The sequence below is a fragment of the Ostrinia nubilalis genome, chromosome Z (genome assembly GCF_963855985.1).
Source record: "Ostrinia nubilalis chromosome Z, ilOstNubi1.1, whole genome shotgun sequence".
NCBI lineage: Eukaryota > Metazoa > Arthropoda > Insecta > Lepidoptera > Crambidae > Ostrinia > Ostrinia nubilalis.
The window spans coordinates 14068851-14087622 of NC_087119.1; the positions used below are offsets into that span (position 1 = coordinate 14068851).

The 18772-nt window shown below is 34.6% G+C and overlaps 2 protein-coding genes across 3 annotated transcripts; one reads left to right on the forward strand and one right to left on the reverse strand.

The window, feature by feature from the left end:
* Positions 1-2392: 2392 nt before the first annotated feature.
* LOC135086936 (beta-parvin) lies at positions 2393-4752 on the reverse strand. 2 transcript variants are annotated; one of them, XM_063981760.1, is made up of 8 exons: positions 4617-4752; positions 4394-4525; positions 4143-4232; positions 3487-3758; positions 3194-3384; positions 3004-3118; positions 2676-2919; positions 2393-2595 (listed from the first exon to the last, which is right to left on the reverse strand). In XM_063981760.1, the coding sequence occupies exons 2-8, from the start codon at positions 4509-4511 to the stop codon at positions 2519-2521; spliced, it is 1107 nt and encodes a 368-aa protein (XP_063837830.1). In that variant the 5' UTR covers positions 4512-4525; positions 4617-4752; the 3' UTR covers positions 2393-2518. The 2 variants fall into 2 exon arrangements, with proteins under 2 accessions (XP_063837830.1, XP_063837831.1); XM_063981761.1 differs by having other exon boundaries at positions 4603-4752.
* A 6075-nt stretch (positions 4753-10827) lies between these two features.
* Positions 10828-18772, forward strand: LOC135086836 (LITAF domain-containing protein). Its single transcript, XM_063981642.1, has 4 exons — positions 10828-11042; positions 11159-11308; positions 13829-13982; positions 15569-18772. Exons 2-4 carry the CDS (start codon positions 11167-11169, stop codon positions 15672-15674), a joined length of 402 nt encoding a protein of 133 aa, XP_063837712.1. The 5' UTR covers positions 10828-11042; positions 11159-11166; the 3' UTR covers positions 15675-18772.

The window sequence follows — 18772 nt, forward strand, 5'->3', positions numbered from 1 at the left end:
TTGGGTTTGATGAAGTTACGATACGAGTTATAAAAGATCATATTGATATTTTGGCGGGACCTCTAGCACTCTTCTTTAATAGTTGTGTCGATCAAAATTTGTTTCCTAATGAACTTAAGTTAGCAAGAGTTCTTCCGATACATAAAAAAGGAAGTAAACTAGATTGTAAGAATTATAGGCCTATCTCTTTGTTACCTATTTTGTCAAAAATCTATGAAAGGTTAATAATGTCAAGACTGTTGGTACATCTGCGACAAAATGGCATACTGAGTGATAGGCAGTTTGGATATCAGACGTGTGTGGGAACTATAGATGCTATAAATAACTTAATTGATGATGTAGTTGCTAAATTAAATAGTAATATGAAAGTAGGAGGATTGTTCTTGGACCTAAGCTCCGCCTTCGATACAATAGATCATGAAATTTTGCTACAAAAATTAGAACACTACGGAATTAGAGATAAAAACTTAAAACTATTTCAATCTTATCTATCAAATCGCAAGCAATTTGTTGAAATTAAACAAATAGTTAATAATGAGGAAACTACATACAAATCGGAATTAAGAACAATAAAAAGAGGGGTTCCGCAGGGCTCAATATTGGGACCTATTTTGTTTGTAGTATTTTTGAATGACCTGGCTGATTACATGAAAGCAAATCAGCCAGATGTTAAATTAACTATCTATGCAGATGATACTAATGCTGTAGTTTCTGCGAATAATGTACAAGAACTTAATAATAAAATACAAAATACCTTTCATGAATTTGAATATTGGTTTGCTAAAAATAATCTTGTGTTAAATAAAAACAAAACTTTTGCTTTGCTATTCAGGACTAATGCTAGAGATAAGGATTCTTTAGAGCCATTAGTGAATAACTTAGGAATTAATTCAGTGGAAACAGTTAAGTTTTTGGGTATACATATTGATAGAGATTTAAATTGGAAGAAGGAAATAGAAGCATTAGAATCTAGCATAAGCTCAGCATGCTATGCCTTAAGAACTTTACGAGATGAAATAACTTTAGATCAGCTCAAATTAGTTTACTTTGCGCTCATTGAATCTAAACTCCGGTATAGTATTATGTTCTGGGGAAATAGTTATAAATATAATATTTCAGCAGCATTCGTGTTACAGAAGCGAGCTATCCGTACCATGAAACGCATTCCTCAAATAGAGTCATGTAAACCACATTTTGCAACGTTAGGTATTTTAACTGTCCCGTCATTGTATATTTTTACCTTGTTAACCTATCTAATAAAACACTTGTACAAGTTTGAGTCAAATGAAGACAGAACACAGAGAGAACTCACACGCAAAAAAAACTTACAAATTGCTATAGTACCTAAATTAAATATCGCTAGTCACTGTGTAAGATACCAAGCAATTAAGTTATTTAATGCCTTGCCTGTAGAGTTTAAAACTATTTATAATTTTAATAAATTTAGAGATAAGCTTAAGTCTTTGTTATTGAAGAAATGTTATTATTGTATTGAGGATTATTTAAATGATAAAAAGTAGAGATCTCATTTTGTTAAATGCTTCCTTAAAGTTTTATGCTGTGTTGTATAATTTGTAATTTTATATCGGTTGATGTTTTTTAATTTTTCATGTTTTTTGTAATATTTCCAATACGATAATGTTATTGTTTATGGAATAAATGACTATGACTATGACTATGACTCCCATACATGCCCATACTGATCAACTGCCCGACGAAAAATCAACGGTGCCGCGGTGTGCGCCTACTCTTAGCTGTCAAACGAACTCACTTTTTACCCGACTACGGCAAAGCAAAAGGAGGGTTATGATTTTATACTTATAGGTCCTGTACATCGGTAGATTTTGCTAAATAAATGAATCCACCCGGACTCAGAAACTAAAAAAAATTAAATAACTAATTTTTTAATAGTAGGGTTAAAATGTTTTATTCCAGTGGTTTTGTCGATAAATTTTATCATATTACTGCGCCCTAACGGGTCGGACACTGGTGACCGGACACACTGTATTTTGATAAAGTTATAGACGCTTCTCTTCGAGTGATGTCATATCGCCAGCGGCAAACTTAAAACGAACATGGTTAAGTATTACTTTTTCTCTATGGTTCAAATGAGAGAGATGCGCTATAGCCTATTCGTGAAATGAGCTTGGTGATGCAAACATAAAATCATTTTTATTGATCCTGTCGCCTTGCACATAATTTTCGCTGACAGCAGCTAACGGAGCGCTAAGCCTATCCGAAGGACGTTTCCAACACGTGCGAGCTAAGAGGCCGTAGTGAAAGGCTCGTGTGCTGCCGACTTCCAATAAAAATAAGCATCAAATTATCCTCATAAATATTCAATATTACTTACTGAGTAATTAAGAAAAACAAGTAAATGAAACACATAACAGTTAGTTAAATTATTTATTTACTACTAAGTTAAGGCACAATCATATATTTCGCTTACACAACGTGTTAGAATATTAATAAATGAACACAATATATATAAATTAGTAACATATTTTTTTTTAAGAATTTAAGCCATGTCCTTATATTTAGTGAATAAATTATACAGGACCCGAAGAGTAGATTTCAAATCCAGGTTTACGATATCTGAAACAATCGGCCTATTTTGAGCAAAAATGATTGATTTTACACATCTTCATATTGTTGAAAAATAAAAGGTAATGTACCTTCAGGTCTGGCTTTTGGTTTGGCAAGCCCCACATCTTGCATCAACTCAAAAGCAAATGAAACATTGTGAACTTTTTGGTCAAAGTCTTGGGGTGTCAAGTGGAAATCGTACAATGGCACAAAGAATCCGTCCAACAATCCCATGAGTAGGCACAAGTACACACCATCATGGAATTGGGTATCCAAATCCATGACTTCAAGGTTAACTTTACTCAAGTGCTTATTGACGAAAGTGATGAGAGACTGAAACAGAAAATAAATTTTAAGAATAATTCCTCACAAGACTAGGACTAATAAGAGTACAAGTACTTAGTTGCATGTGATTACTTTCTTAACAACTTGCAGTTTGTCAGGGGCATGATCAAATAATGCATCAAATGCATCTCTTTCGCATTTCATTCCTAGATCATCATAAGTGGTTGTGATGTCTTCGATGAATGTCCTGAAACAGATGGGAATTTGAGTAAAGAACAATACATAATCTTGATCACTATTGGATTGTTTATTAATATTATACCTGTGAGAGAGCTGGTTAGACGCATCTTTTTTCACCACCACGACATTGACACTGACATTCTCAGGGAGACGGATCGGTGCTCGGAAGTGACGCGCCAATGCCACCAGTAGATGTAATATTGAGACAACATTCTTGGAGTGGACGGAATCCACACTCCATTTTTGTACTGGTTTTGAACTGCCATAAAGTACCTATGAACAGAAATTTCAGAATTTTAGAATAATTTCTATTTAATATCACAATAAAGGCATATTTAAGAACCAGGAAATTATGGTTGTCTGTGTCGAACTTACTCTGTTTGTTGCTCTAAGTACAACGGCAAGCTTCTGTCTTTGTCCTTCTTCTGACTGAGTCACCTCTGGCACATCCAGCTTGGTCTCTGTGAGTTTTTCCAGAAGCTTCTGCAGTACTTGACCATCATACAGATCTTCACTGATATCCTTCACAATGATCCTCTGCATTGCCAGCTCATCATTGATCCAGTCAATGAGGACCTGTATGAGTTCTTTTACCCTGGGGTCTTCTAGTGACCTGGGTTCAATTATGGCCCGTTCTTCATTGTCATCTACAATAATATAACCAATTAATCCTCACTTTTATGAAATACAATATTTATTATAGAAGCACTTAGCAGTGTAATTAATATATTTGGATGTCAAATTTACACACTAATATATCTAAAATTACTTCAGCAGAAGGAAAATAAACAGGAAAATATAGTGTTGCACAGTATTTAGGTTTAGTAGAATTTAAAACCCTGTTATAATATAAATAGCTTAACGGTTTATCTACACATTGATTTTTATTACATTAATAAATAATACTTCGCCAATAGCCTTGACACAAGTTCTGACTAGTACATGATGCAAACATTAAAAAAAACTTCTTTGCTTTTAGTCTCAGCAGGTTTATAGTTGATGCCCTAAATTCTCATTTCTCTAACACTTACGTAGGCTGTATTCCTCGGGAGGTATTTCGGGCGCTGTGGGACTTCCTGGAGAATCGATAGCATATTTACCCTCTGCTTGCACCTCTTGTACTATAAAAAACCAACAAAAATAATCATCAGTTTGATTACAGCACCAAGTTTACGCATGTTGCATGTTTCTAGGTCAATGATGAGGTAATTCGAACTTGGTTTCATCCCACACAAAACCATAGCGACGAAATGTTCTGAATCACTAAAATATTGCATGTTACCTTTTTTTATGCCCTTTTTACGCCCAATAGTTCCAAGTTTATCCCAAATCGACTCTTCCTTGTCTTCCTTTTTGGGCAAAACAGGAGTTCTGGGTGATTTCGGGCGTGGTGAAGACATCTTGCTCAGTTCGACTAAAAGAGGAAAAGGTAAGAATGAATCATCAAGTAAACTCAATAATGAAGGTGTGATCTAATTGAGAATAGCATACTTCGATTAACGTACGTTACGTGAGTTACTTTAAACGATTGTATTATAATTTCACATAATACGTAAATAAAATTTTAGTTCAAAACTCGCGAACTTGTTTCGTTTGACAAATCAATCAACACAACCACAAATACAACCACACACACACAACAACAAAATCACAATCACACAAACTGTCACTGTCAATGCACAGGAGAAAATTATTGCAACCAAAATGCAACTGTCTGAATGGCGCTAGTGGGCGCTAGCGTCGTAACATGACAGCTGCCTATGTTCCGAATTAAACTATTCGGATTTTATACAGTGTGTGTCTCGTAATCTTGTTGATAAAGTGCACATAATGAAACTAGACCTATTTTTATCAAAGGAAAAGATGACAAAAATTATAATAAAAAAAACTTTTTTGAAAACAAGTTTAAATTTTATAATTTCGGAAGCTTGTATCGCGCATGGAATTTATTCCTCTTTTTTTTCTGTTTGCGCTACAAGCTTTCGAAATTATTTGAACCTTGCATAAAATTATTTTTTTCGTTTTAGTACAACTGTATTTTAGAATAAAGCTTGTTTTAACAAAGTTTTTTTGTATAATAATTTTATTTTACACTTTTTAGTTGTTTATCAATCTCAGGGTCCTGGTCATCATTTAGCACCAAAATGCTTAAAAAGACAAATCCAACGAACCCAAACTCGATGTGTTTCCGTCGTTTCGTTTATACTGATAAACGAAACGACGGAAACACATCGAGTGAGATTGAGATTCCTATGGCCACCTCCCGAATCCATCATCAGGACCATGGAAATTATCTAGTACTAAAATGCTCAAAAAGACAAATCCAACGAACCCAAATTCGATGCGATTCCGCCGTTTCGTTTAGAAGTTCCTATGGCCACCTCCTGACTCCATCATCAGACCAGCTCAATGGTACCATAATATTGCATTGTCATTGTACTTACATAAATATACCAAATTTCAGCTCAATCAGTTGAGGGGAACTGGTCTTAAATTCAGTTGCAAGATTTGTTCCACACATAAAAAAAAACTTGTAATAACAATAATTATATCGTCAGTTGCAGGTTCACTTGGGGTAACTGACAAAATACGGTTTTTGAGTTAAATATACAGTTTTTCTTAGTTTTTTCTGCTCTTTCGAATGGTATACGTAAAAAAATTCTAGCTTTAAAAAAAATACAATTACACGGACATTTTCAGGTGTGAACTTTTCAGATTTCCTTCACAATTTTGGTGTAACTGACATTGTAATAATTTTACCAGGTTGAATTGGTGTATCTGTAATAATGTAAAAATTTTGCTACAAAACTTTGCAATTACACTGATTTGCTAAGGTTTATAACATGAAATAAAATAGGAATTTAGAAAGTTTTAAGGCATATTACATTATTATTATACCAGCAGTATCAGTTAAAGAAGTTAAAGTTATCTCAACAAAATAAAAAATTGAAATTGAGCAACTATCCAGCCAACTAGGCGTCACTGCTTGTTGCTAACATTAACCTGTTGTTACTCTGTTACTTTTACTGTTGTAGTACTCATGATGTGGGGTACGCCCCACGGGTTACTGGAGTTGCGCCTGGGAGTTGTTGAAGGCTCGAAGAAGAAGCGCCCGATGCAGAGATGTCGCCGTCTCTCTCTCGCCGGTGTTCACGTAGCGGGGTAGCGGGGAGGGGGTGTAGTGAAATAACAACCCCTTATTTCCTGAGTGGGCTTGTACTGGCTGCTGTTGGCTTCTAGGGACTTCTTGTTTCTTAGTTGTTACTTCGTAGCTATCTTCAAGTGGACTGTCTGTGTTTTTGGCTCGGACCACCGCTATATTTGGGCCCACCATGCCACTCTCCGCTAGTGACGCCTACGCATTAATCTAACGCCGTATCGCGTGCCTCCGTGCGACAAGGACGGAGCGAGTGCGAGCGAGACGCAATACGGTGTGAGCGAGGGCCGCTAGTGGGAGTGAGACAACAAATGCTTGCTTTTTCTCTCGAAAAGGCAATACCGTAAAGCGATTACGGCTCTATTTCCGATATGTCTGTCTCTGTCCTCCGTCGGAGGGTGAGTACCTATTTGCCTATCTTTTCTAACTACCTATTTTTCCTACCTATTTGTCCCTTTCTAAATGAAGCCAACACCAACAACAAGTTAATTTATTTTCATATCCAAATACAATTTACATGTTCAGAGTAAACAAATATCAAATCTATACAAAACAAATATCGATTAAAATATACAAAATAGACACAAACAATAAAGACACGGTATAAAGATACAAATAAAAGACAATAGAACACAGTACAAACAAAATGACTTGACACAATCTTACTTGAATGTGAAGCTCAAGAAATACAACAAAACACTATATAATTCAAATGACAGATAAAGATAACAATTGCCTACTTTTCTGGCCTAGCTTATCTTTATTGCACAAACAACATACATCTCTGTGTCTATTTCTAACGCTATTTCTTTATACATTGCAGGGTCTATTACAAGCTACGAAACGAATACAAAATACATTTATTTATATTTACATCTATTACGAACGTTCTGTACACATGACCTTAATTCAACATTGCTATAAAGAGGTGGGAAATTAAATCCATTTTGTTTTCAGTTTAATTTGCCCCGGAGAGCTAAATACGGTATTGGTAAGTCAAAGCTTAAAAAATATTGAAATAACTTAGTTTCACAGTAATACTTTAGTTATTTCAATATTTCTGTCTTAAAAAAATTAAATACACATATTTTCTTGATTTTCATGGCTTTTTAAACATTTTTTAATGAATAAAATAGAAGTTACTTCTAATAAAATTAAAAAAAAATAAAGAAAACGTCAAAATGTAATTTTTTTTCATGAATTCTCTTATTTTTTAATACTTTTACATAAATTATACAGCAACCAAGTAAACAAAACCCAGCAAATACATCAAATTATTTTAATTTGGGCAGTACTTACACCAATTTGACCTATGTTTTTTCCAAAAGTATGGTGTAAAATTAGTGTAACTGACAAAAGTACAAAAATACATTGGTGTAACTGCAATTTATTTCCTTAACTAAGACATATTAGATAATTCTTTTTATTCAATCTAAAACCGCGTAGAATTCTAAGCATTTCTGTAAAAACAGATCCAAAAAAGGTTAAATAGGAAAAAAGTTATGTCCGATTTAAGACGAAAAAAAACTTTAAACGGCTCTACTGAAAAACTGTATTTTGTCAGTTACCCCAAGTGAACCTGCAACTGACGACATGTTTTTTTTTTAAGATTATTTTTTCTTTCAATTACTTATTGTTAAGAAAACGTTATAATTTTGAAACTAAGAGGTATATCCTGATGAAATAAAAACAGTAAGAGTAGGCGCAGACTGCAAACTTTTTGTGGGCCGATAGTTTAGTCGGGCAGATAATCAGTATGGGCACGTATGAAAGTGCGCACATTACACCGATTGATTCTTCATACAAACATAAAAGCGTGTTAATTTAAGAGGATAGATTAATAAAAAAATGCGTATGTTTAACTTTTTTGACTCTAGAAACGCATTTCGTGGTTGGAGCGTAAAGAGTACGGGTAAGTTTAAATTCGATATTGAATGTTGTAAGAGTTTGGCGTTTTGTTTTTTGTTTTTAAATTAATCTTAGGGTTATTCTCGTTTCCATAGTTTGAGAATAATGCCCATTACTCCAGCTCAAGTTGCTTATATAGTGTTGCTTAGAAGTCAAGGGCGTATGCAGCGGGAGATGGCTAAAACTTTCAATTTATGGCGTACAAACTTAAGATACTAGAAAACATGCAAATTGGACGCAAGGCTAATGGAGTAAAGTTCTATAGATCGATGATTGCAGAGTCAAAAAAGTTAAACGTTCTGTTTACATGTCACACGAAACTTAGGTATACAACACCTATTTTGCCTCATATCTGGGTGTTTAGGCTTGGGCCAAATTCCGTGCCGCTGAGTGTATAATGGAATTATAGTTTTACGTGAAATTTCTTTATTTCTTGATTGTTAAACAATTTATTTTCCTCTTTCCGGCCTCATAAGAAGGCTCAAGGTCACCCAAAGGGCGATAAAGCGGGCCATGCTTGGAGTTTCCCTGCGTGATCGAATCAGAAATGAGGAGATCCGCAGGAGAACCAAAGTGACTGACATAGCTCGCAGAATTGCTAAAACCAAGTGGCAGTGGGCGGGGCACATAGCTCGTAGAGACGATGGCCGTTGGGGCAGAAAAGTTCTCGAGTGGCGACCACGGGCTGGAAGACGTAGCGTGGGCAGGCCTCCTACTAGGTGGACCGACGATCTCGTAAAGGTCGCGGGAAGAGCCTGGATGCGGGCAGCGCAGGACCGTGCATTGTGGAAAACCTTGGAGGAGGCCTTTGTCCAGCAGTGGACGTCATTTGGCTGAAACGAACGAACGAACGAAACAATTTATTTATTTATTCTCGTGATACAATATTATAAGGTTATCTTGCGATGTTTGGCAAAACTTCAAGTCGGATCTTTGATAACTAATCTGGAGAATATTTATTTACCAAAGTACAGCAGACTAAACTGGTGAGTTAGTGATGGAAGATGTTAAAAACATAATTATTCAAAACATAGATAATATGCTCAATCAGTTAATTTGCAAGAAACAATCAATGTCTTTGAATATTTGTTAATTTTAGAGGTTATATTTTACAAATAAAAAATTTGGCGATTTAAGATCATGATCGTTATACATTATTGTGACATTCTCATTGAAATGAAGTGAAGAAAATAAAGTGTTGTTTTAAAGTTTTATTTTATTTTTATTTTGTTGTTATAAGTGTGTCTGAAAGTACAGTGCGAAGAATAGCAAATGACACGAATTCACGAATGTGGGTGATGATTTTTACTTACTCTATTTAATTTTATTCTTGTTGTTCTAGGTATGTCTGGAAGTACAGTGCGAAGAATAGCGAAGCAAGGTTCTGAAAATCTTGGATGGAATGTGGTTGCTGATTTGTTAAATGTACTTACATTTAATAAGGAAAATGTTGTGATTGATTAGATTATTGTCTTCTTTAAAAGACCGTGTCGCTCAATAAGTTAATAAAGATTATGTTATACTCATAACTTGCTGTTTTAATGCTATCCTACCTATACAGGGTGTTAGGTAAATGGGGTTATAAGCTATAAATAAATAAATAATAATGGTATGGTGAAGTGAGAATTATAATCATTTTTTTTTTAATTTTCATACACAATAAAATTTATAAAATCAGATTTGTATGAAAATTAAAATAATTAAAAAGACAATATCCATTTACCTAACACCCTGTAGGTATACTACTGAAATAAAATAACAGTCATAATGATAATAAAAGAAGCCATTCATCATTCATTCCATAAAAGACGATTTAATGTGGTCGACCATAATTATCTTATTTTTCCTTACAAATAATGTGGGTGCAGGGAAGTCTCGATAGTTCTTACGTAACAAATTCCCTGCTTGTGTACAAGTCGTCAAACGTCTAACTGATTATTAATTTTATTAATCTTTTCCTTAAGATTCTTACGTAATAACTTTTAAACAGGGGGGGGGGGGGGTCGTCCTATTCCTTTTTTTTCTTATAGAAGGGGGGAGAGGGTTAAAACTAGCGAGATTGATGAAAATAAATTTTTGAGTTTCAGTTCTAAGTATGGGGACCCCCAAAATTTGTTTTTTTTTTCTATTTATGTGTGAAAATCTTAAAGCGGTTCACAAATTACAAATCTTCTATCAATCTAAATTACATCTACAAGTTTCAATAGTATAGCTCTTATAGTTTCGGAAAAAAGTGTCTGGGACATACGGACGGACAGACAGACAGACATGACGAATCTATAAAGGTTCCGTTTTTTGCCACTTGGCTACGGAACCCTAAAATTTTTTAACTAGTTTCGGAACATATAATAAGGCTAAGCATAAGCTATAGAAGCGCCACCTATATACGTGTGACTGTCATGACAGAAACTGACAGAAACCTGCTTTTTTTTAGTCTGTGTTGGGCTGTTGGCTATGGACCTAAAAAAAACGACATGAAGGATATAGATGACCCACGCTGAACTGTCCCGCCAAACTCAATGACAGGGGGGCGCTACCATCGTTCAACTATATGGTTTCCAACATGGCAAAAATCGGAACTAGCGATCCGGTATTGACGGTGGCGCCCCACTGTCAATGTCATGCATAGGACAGTTCAGTATTTTGGAACTATAAACATTTTTCTCTTTGATTGAATTTGGATTCTTCATAATCTTCATTCAATTTTCCACTTGTTGATCAAGCTTGAAGTCAAACTATAATTTACAAATACTTTGTATTGTTGAATAATACGAACTTAACATATTGAACAGTTTAGAGCGAATTAATTTTGTGTTAATTTACCTATACCCCGTTCGACTAAAGTTTGGCCATCTGCGTTATTTAGGTGGGTGGAATCATGTCTAAAAATAGATTCAAGATTCTATTGCATCACATACGACTTGCACGACTACATTGTACGTTCTGGGTGGAGTTTGTTTACCTTTTTTTTCTATGTTATAGATTCAAAAATGGAGAAAAGTGGAAATCCTCCTCCGTACGGCTGGGGCAATGGGCACACACTGCAGCCTCCCCCGGCAGCGCCTCCCAGCTACTCCCAAGCAGTCGGAGGTGTTGGTCCATCCAGCCCCTACACACCTCAGTACCCACCAAGTAAGTTGGCAACAATATCTTGATCTTGCACAATTTGTAAGCAACTTGTTTATGTACCATTGTTTATAAAATACATCTTGTAACATGTCCTCAGTGTTGAACCTTCTGCGTAAGCATTTGATGTAGAATATGATATTAGGCCCATTTTATGCCAATATTTATCTAGTTTAAACAACTGTAATTGAGTCTATCTTTGTTAGGAGCACATCTGCAGACTACATTTTTTTTAAAATAGTGTTCACTAATAAGTAATTAGCTGTGATGACACTTGCAATATTACCTATCCTACTCATTATACAGGATGTTCCCAAAATTAGCATGTCACACTGACACCAGAGAAGCAAAACTTAAAGATGCATCAAATAAGGTTGTTCTAGGAGCCAACTCTCCTATATGTCGGATCTGTGAGGTCTACAATAAATGTAGTGGTCCCCTGATCGTGCATTTCATGTCCCTACCCAAATTCAAGGCTACAGCAACCGACTCTTTATCATAAAAATTTAACTTATAACATCATTTACGCTAACTAAGCAGCAACTTATATTTCTTGCAAGCTGTGTATACCTTTAAGTGATAGTGCAATTAAATTAGCTTAATATTTTGCATATTTTTTAACATATTGTGTATTGTTGTACCTATAGTTGGTGTACTATTGCCAACAGTGTTAACTGCCCATTGAAAGTCATGTCATTCTTTGAGATACAAACAATCGCTATTTGATTAGAGAGAGAGAGAAATGGATAGTTAACAGTGTGGGCGTGTGTACCTAATAAATAAATAAATAAATATATATTTTACAAAAAAAAAATAGTGTCAAATCCAAAAAAACACTGGATGTTATTTCTGAAGTCATCAAACATTTTTTTTTGTTATAATAATAAATTAAAATTTTTCATTGCTATCTCAAAACACATGAAACTTTTCTATAAACATTATTAGGCTTGTTAAATGCATCTGGTGTCAGTGTGCTGTGCTAATTTTGGAACACCCTGTATACTTAGTACTCAATGACCATTTTAAATCTCAACTCTTAGAGATATAGCCAACACTTATTGTGGTTCACAAATGTATGTTCTTGCATAATAAATACTTGCGCAATAAATGCTTGCAAACCAAAATTTGCAAAGCGAAAGTTTGTTTACACTGTACAACATGTTCCTTTTAATTTCCTGGAACTCTAGGGTATTGCTAACACCACTTCAAAGAATCAAAGCATTCAATTTTTTTTTAAATTGAAAATTCTTTTTCAACTTATTCGTTCTTTACAAATAATTCGCCATAGTTAAATAACCATGTAAAAAACAGAAAAATGAATGATTTAACTAAATTATCAATGTGAATTGTATGTCTAGCTAACTAGGTACAATGAATGCACACCCATTGGATTACTGTATATAAAAGTATAAAAACAGAATAAAATTAAATTCCTCGTGGCGGAGTTTTGGGCTGACACTGTGTAGGTTTGTTGTCGACACGAAAAGAAGAAGAAATTGAATTAATTTAATTTAAAATTATTTGTGATTCTGATACAAGTCACGACAGCAATTGAGTCATTTTTAATTTTGATGCTGACCTCAAGTGCTATGGTTTTGTTAATTAGTTATTATGTGTCATTTATTAAACATTATTGTGACCACAGAATGGGTCATTGTTTATAATATCTTGCATTGAATAAACTAAAAATAAATAAGCTTCTTTTATGTTCAGATATAGGTACCTACCTAATTTTAGACTAGCTAGACAGCGATGAAAACATTGTATGGCCGAAGAAGTTGCAATAGTAATATTTTATATCTTAAAAAACTCGAATATTTTTCTTCACAGAGCAGAGATCAAAAGCATTGACCCCGATTTTATTTAAGAAATGACTAGGCACAAAGTTTATTCAATCTAAAATTTGATATTCACACATCAAGAATTATTCTAAATCTTAGGGATTCTTAGAGATACTAGTTATTACAAAATAATATTTTTTTTTTATTGTGTGCCAGTAAGAACATTTAATTTCAATATTTTATTAAATTATACAAAATGACCCACACCGCAAGGCCAGATATGGTGACTCTGCCAAAGTTAAATCTAAATGACCATGTAGCAAAAACACTTGTGGTTTTAAAGTGTGGACCTTGAAAATAACCTTGTTTCATAGAAAGCCAAACAACTGGTTCTGTTCTAATGCATTGACTGTATGTATTAGAATATAAAATGAGTATATCCTTGAACTTTACGTTCTAGGAACCAGTGATACGATTGATACGAATGTTTTGGTATTGTTTTTTCATGAGGTAGCAATTATTTTAATGTTTATTTTACCTTACTTATTATTGCTGAGAATGAGTCTGCTTACAGATTTGCTTGAAGCATTTAAAAAAAAAAATTAGGACTCCGGTTGAGCTAAAGACGTCGCAGTTTTACTACTGATTCTTTTAGTTTACAAGAGTTAGCCCTATTCCCCTGAACAAACTGTAGCTAAAGCTCAGAGCTGATCAGAATATAACTTGATTTCATATTTTATTACAGGCTCAGGACCTCAGATCGTGACGACGGTGGTGCCCGTCGGCCCTCATCCCACACACATGATATGCCCTAGCTGCCATGCTGAAATCGACACTGCCACACAGACGAAACCTGGACTGATCGCATACATATCTGGAGCCATCATATTTATTTTGGGGTGAGTTTATAAGCATATCGAAGTTCTCGAGTGGCGACCACGGGTCGGAAGACGTAGCGTGGGCAGGCCTCCCACTAGGTGGGCCGACGATCTAGTGATCGTCGCGGGAAGAGCCTGGATCCGGGCAGCGCAGGACCGGTCTTACCGGTCAGATTATGGAAATCCTTGGGACCTTTGTCCAGCAGTGGACGTCATTTGGCTGAAACGAACGAGTTTTATAAGCTTTCCTTTTTTTTAAATGAATGTAGGTTTTAAAAAATATTTGCGTAACAAGGCCATGACCTTAGATTAATAAAACCTAGATGGATAGTCTTCATACAAACGCTTCGTCAAGAGTGAGGCAAAAATCTTATGTCATTAGTGTCATCTTTTTTGGGGAGTGTGGACAATGAAGGCGATTTACCCGAAAGTAGGGAGATTTTTAATAAGTTTTAAATTATTTACAACAACAAAACGTATCATGTACTAACTTATTTATTAAATTCACAGTAAATAACAAAACTAAAACTTCAGTTTAAAAATTATGTTGTAAAACTTGAAATTAGCGTTTTGTATGGAGAATTCCACGAAAAATGTTTTTTTCCATACTGAAATTTTTGCGATTTTTTAAGGAACTACAAATTCAAATTTTGTTTTGAAAATTATATGAAGGAAATCATTTAGGTACTAATGAATATTGAAGCAAAAAGAAAAAAAAATCATAGGTAAGGACCTTATTTAATAAACAACAACATAATAAACAGTTTATAAAAAAGGAAGTGTATTTTTACGGCGAACAATTGAGAAATTTATTTTCTTGTTACTGGTATCATTGCCGTATTTAATTTTTGAAAACCAAATTCAAGTAAAATACGCGTCGAATTGTAGTACTTACTTGTGAAATGTAACACTGGTCACTTTCTTTCTTTTATCTGAAGTATTCAGACACCGATTCACTGCACAAACCGTCATAATTAATTAAAATTTGTCGGACGTGTTTACCAATTTTTCACTTTGACAGTTCAAGTGACGTTTACGGGTAAGCCATTCTGGCTCCCTAAAATCTGCCTCACCTTTCGTGCACTGACTATCTATCTAGGTTTTATTAATCTAAGGCCATGACTCAATTCGGTCAAGTTGAATCACACAATTCACGAGGTTGCAGTGCGTATGTTTTTTGCGTGCGCGGGTTGGAATTTATGTAATTAGTTCCTCACAAGTTTTATTAGTAGGTCGGTATATCATTGAAGGCCAGAAAACTAAGAAAAAAATATATCTCATAATACGATTGAATTCAGGCCTATCCCTTTACGTGAAACTGGATTTATTCGTAGTAAAAAAATTAAGTTTGAAGTACTGAACAGAAGAAGGGACATGGAAAAAAATTCACTAGCCTTTTAAAGATTATGACGTTTTTGCCGATCTGTTATTACACCCTGTATGTATAAAAGCTATTTCATGTTTGAGTGAAATTTTCACGAAGCATTGGCAGAACATCCCAGAGAGGTTTGTTTGCCATTTATAAAAAAATAAGCTATTGTCCAAACAAAAGACTTAGCGTTGCTGTATTGGTGATTTTTGTTCGATATTTGAATTGTCTATTCCAGATGTTTCTGCGGGTGCTGCCTGATCCCCTGCTGCATCGACAGCTGCATGGACGTGCATCACAAGTGCCCCCACTGCGGCGCGTACCTAGGACGTTATAGGCGATAAGCAATCACCTGCAGACGACAGCGCATCAGACACATTTACGTTGAAAAGTCGACCTTTTTACAAGTGCATAAGCGCCTACAACATTAATGGCGAACCAATGGTACGCGTGCCATCCATTGATGGCACAATATTTAGGGCATGCCACCAATCACAAAAGTCACCAATAAAATAGTAAATAAGATGTTTTGACTATCGTATTTGCCCTCATCAGTTATTGCCACTGGCGCAGCTTGTACAATACCCCTCTTTAATGGCATGATGTTTAATGGCACGTCTATGAGTACATCAACGTTGGCACGTTTATACATAAAGGTTTGCCATCCCTGGCTTACAGTGTTTTTAACTTGATGTGCTGTCTATATAGATCAAACAATTTGGACCTTACAGTACCACATGGGCACTTAATATAAATAATCATAGGAAATCTGCTTCTAATGTACCTAATCAAACATTTTTATATGACAGAACTTGCAGTCTTTTTAAATAATACTATACATTTAATATACTAATTTTACCTTTATGTAAGGTCCGTAATTGGAATAAAAGTTATAGTTAAACAATAATGTAATATGAGTTCAAGATCTGCCACTAACAACTTGACTGCTTAAATAAATATAGTCAGTCGGTCATATCTGTTCTTTACTACATCTAAAATATATTATTATTCTCTGACAGTTTTGGGTGCCGATCTCAGATCATAGAAGGGATCTGAGGTGCCGATATACTAAAAAGGGCGAAATGCAAATTATATAACCTAGTTTCGACCAATAAAGCTTGATGTAGTTTTGGTCGACATTATCGAGTCAGCTGATTCTAATAGAACGAAAATACGATTACTATTGTTTTCTTAAAAATGGGCAATATTGACATGCTTTAATAACTTTGTATTGGTTTCTCTGTTCGTCACATTTTTACGTAATGCTATAACTATTCGTACCTAGTATAAGTTCATTGTTTATTTTTAAGAGTATGAAACATTATTTGTGTGAACTAGTTAATCTCCTAAAAGTACATGTTCTTAGAAAATGTGGTTGTTATGGTTCTGGTAGCTAAGCAGTGTGACATCATTATTATAATAATAGCTTTTGTATTGAGTTGCTGTATATAGAAGTAACATTAAATAATAACATTACTAACCGTTTAATCGTAAGATACTGCTTATATATTTACTAGTGATATGTAAGTTACCATGTTTTAGGTGATGTTTATTTAATTGTGTATTTTAATTACGAGCTACTTTTTGGCAGTGAAAACTCGCTTTTTAAACTGTGATACTGACCGAAACTTTTTCATAATACCTAATTATGTTTATGAAATATTATTTTTCTACAGATAGGGCTGTAAGTATTTGACAGGCTAATAATGCGAAACAATTATTGTTTTGTTGCATACTTATTAGTTTTTAACTGTAACTGTGCACGATGATTTGTAGAAATAATTGTAAAATACTGGACTTATGATATGAATTGAGCCCTTTCTTACTCCGCAACTGTGGTGCCAACTTTATACTTTTATAGAGCGCACCTCCACTCCTTAGTGTAGCATTCTCTACTTATTGACTTTATTTCCGAGCCGCATTTACGAGATACATCATTAACGCAGCTATAGTAATTTATTGTACTGATGTGTGTTTCCAGTATATTTTTATGGAGTTTAATTTATTGTTTTTGTTTTTTATCTAGCAAAATGACTTGTATTTTTCATAAGTAATCATTTATTGTAAACTCGACGGTAATTATGTTACGCCCGTATTCACAAACATTACTATGAGGTCTCACAGTGCGCGTGGACGCACAGGGTCACACCAACGTTGTGCGTTCGATTTGCTGCTTCACTTATGCAAGCATCGTTTGTGAATACGGGCGTGAGTCTGCAGGGGTTGACATAACGCTTCTCATTTTTAAAGATGAGAGGGCTTGACTAATTTCTACAAGAACTTTAAGCTCGGCGAAGCGGTCACGGGATTTAACGTTCTAAATCCTCCTAAGCTTAAACTTAATTACGAAGTTAAGCGACCAGAAAAATAAGCCATATTTTGCGTCACCACATGTCAGACGGTTTACATTAAGATTTATAATAGTTTTACATGTTTAACCTAAGGATTGCCTCCCTAGCGTGTTCCTAACGTGGGTGACACTCATTGAAAAAATAAGTATAATGTATGTACCGAATGTGACGGAGACCCTACTACGTGTCGAGAATTTTGTTCATCCTTACCCCAGAGCGTTTTATTATGATAGCTAGGTTGCTCCGAGTAGTGATTTTAAAGTGTGAAACAGCTTTCACGCTCCCGATTGGATATTCCACTTTGTTCACCTGGGTGAAGAAAGTGGAATTTTTAGTGTTCTCATTTCACCTCGGAACTATTTCACCCAACTTCATTTTCCAGGTAAATTGAGTCGACAAAAGCGGTCGCATTTCTTCACCTAGGAATTAATTCACCCTGGTGAACAGATGCGAAGACCTGGGTGAATTAATTCCTAAACAAAGGCGAACGTTTTAGTCGAATCAATTCACCTGGGCGAGGGTACTAAACATTCCTCTTTTTCACCCAGGTGAACAAAGTGGAATAAACCTCCCGATTGGATTTACTATACCTATTACAGTTTATACATTTGTTGTGTCATATTATTAGTTAAGATAACAGTATTCAATTTTATTATTTATTTAATCATTTTATAAGTATTCTCATACCTACTTTAATTCTAGAGTGAAGAATGTTTACCAGTAGCAGATACATACTTAATATCACTGCCACAATTTACTGTTGATAAAATTATTTATTCGAAATATTCTTTGTAACACGCCATACTAATTTATGAATCTCTGTTAGGATCTTAAAATACTTGCTTCACAACGAATTCTCATACACTTATTTGGCCTTTTACATAAAAATAAGATTTATATTTTTATAGTCTTCCGGTATCACCTTTTTCGGTAAAAATTGGAAGCTTTTATTCAGTAATCTATTTTTTATGAAATACATACATACATACTTTTAAGATCTTATTGGAATTAATACTGATTTTAAAATTTTTTCAAGAGTATTTGTTTATCACAGTTAACAATAATGATAATAATAAATAAATCGAATCTTA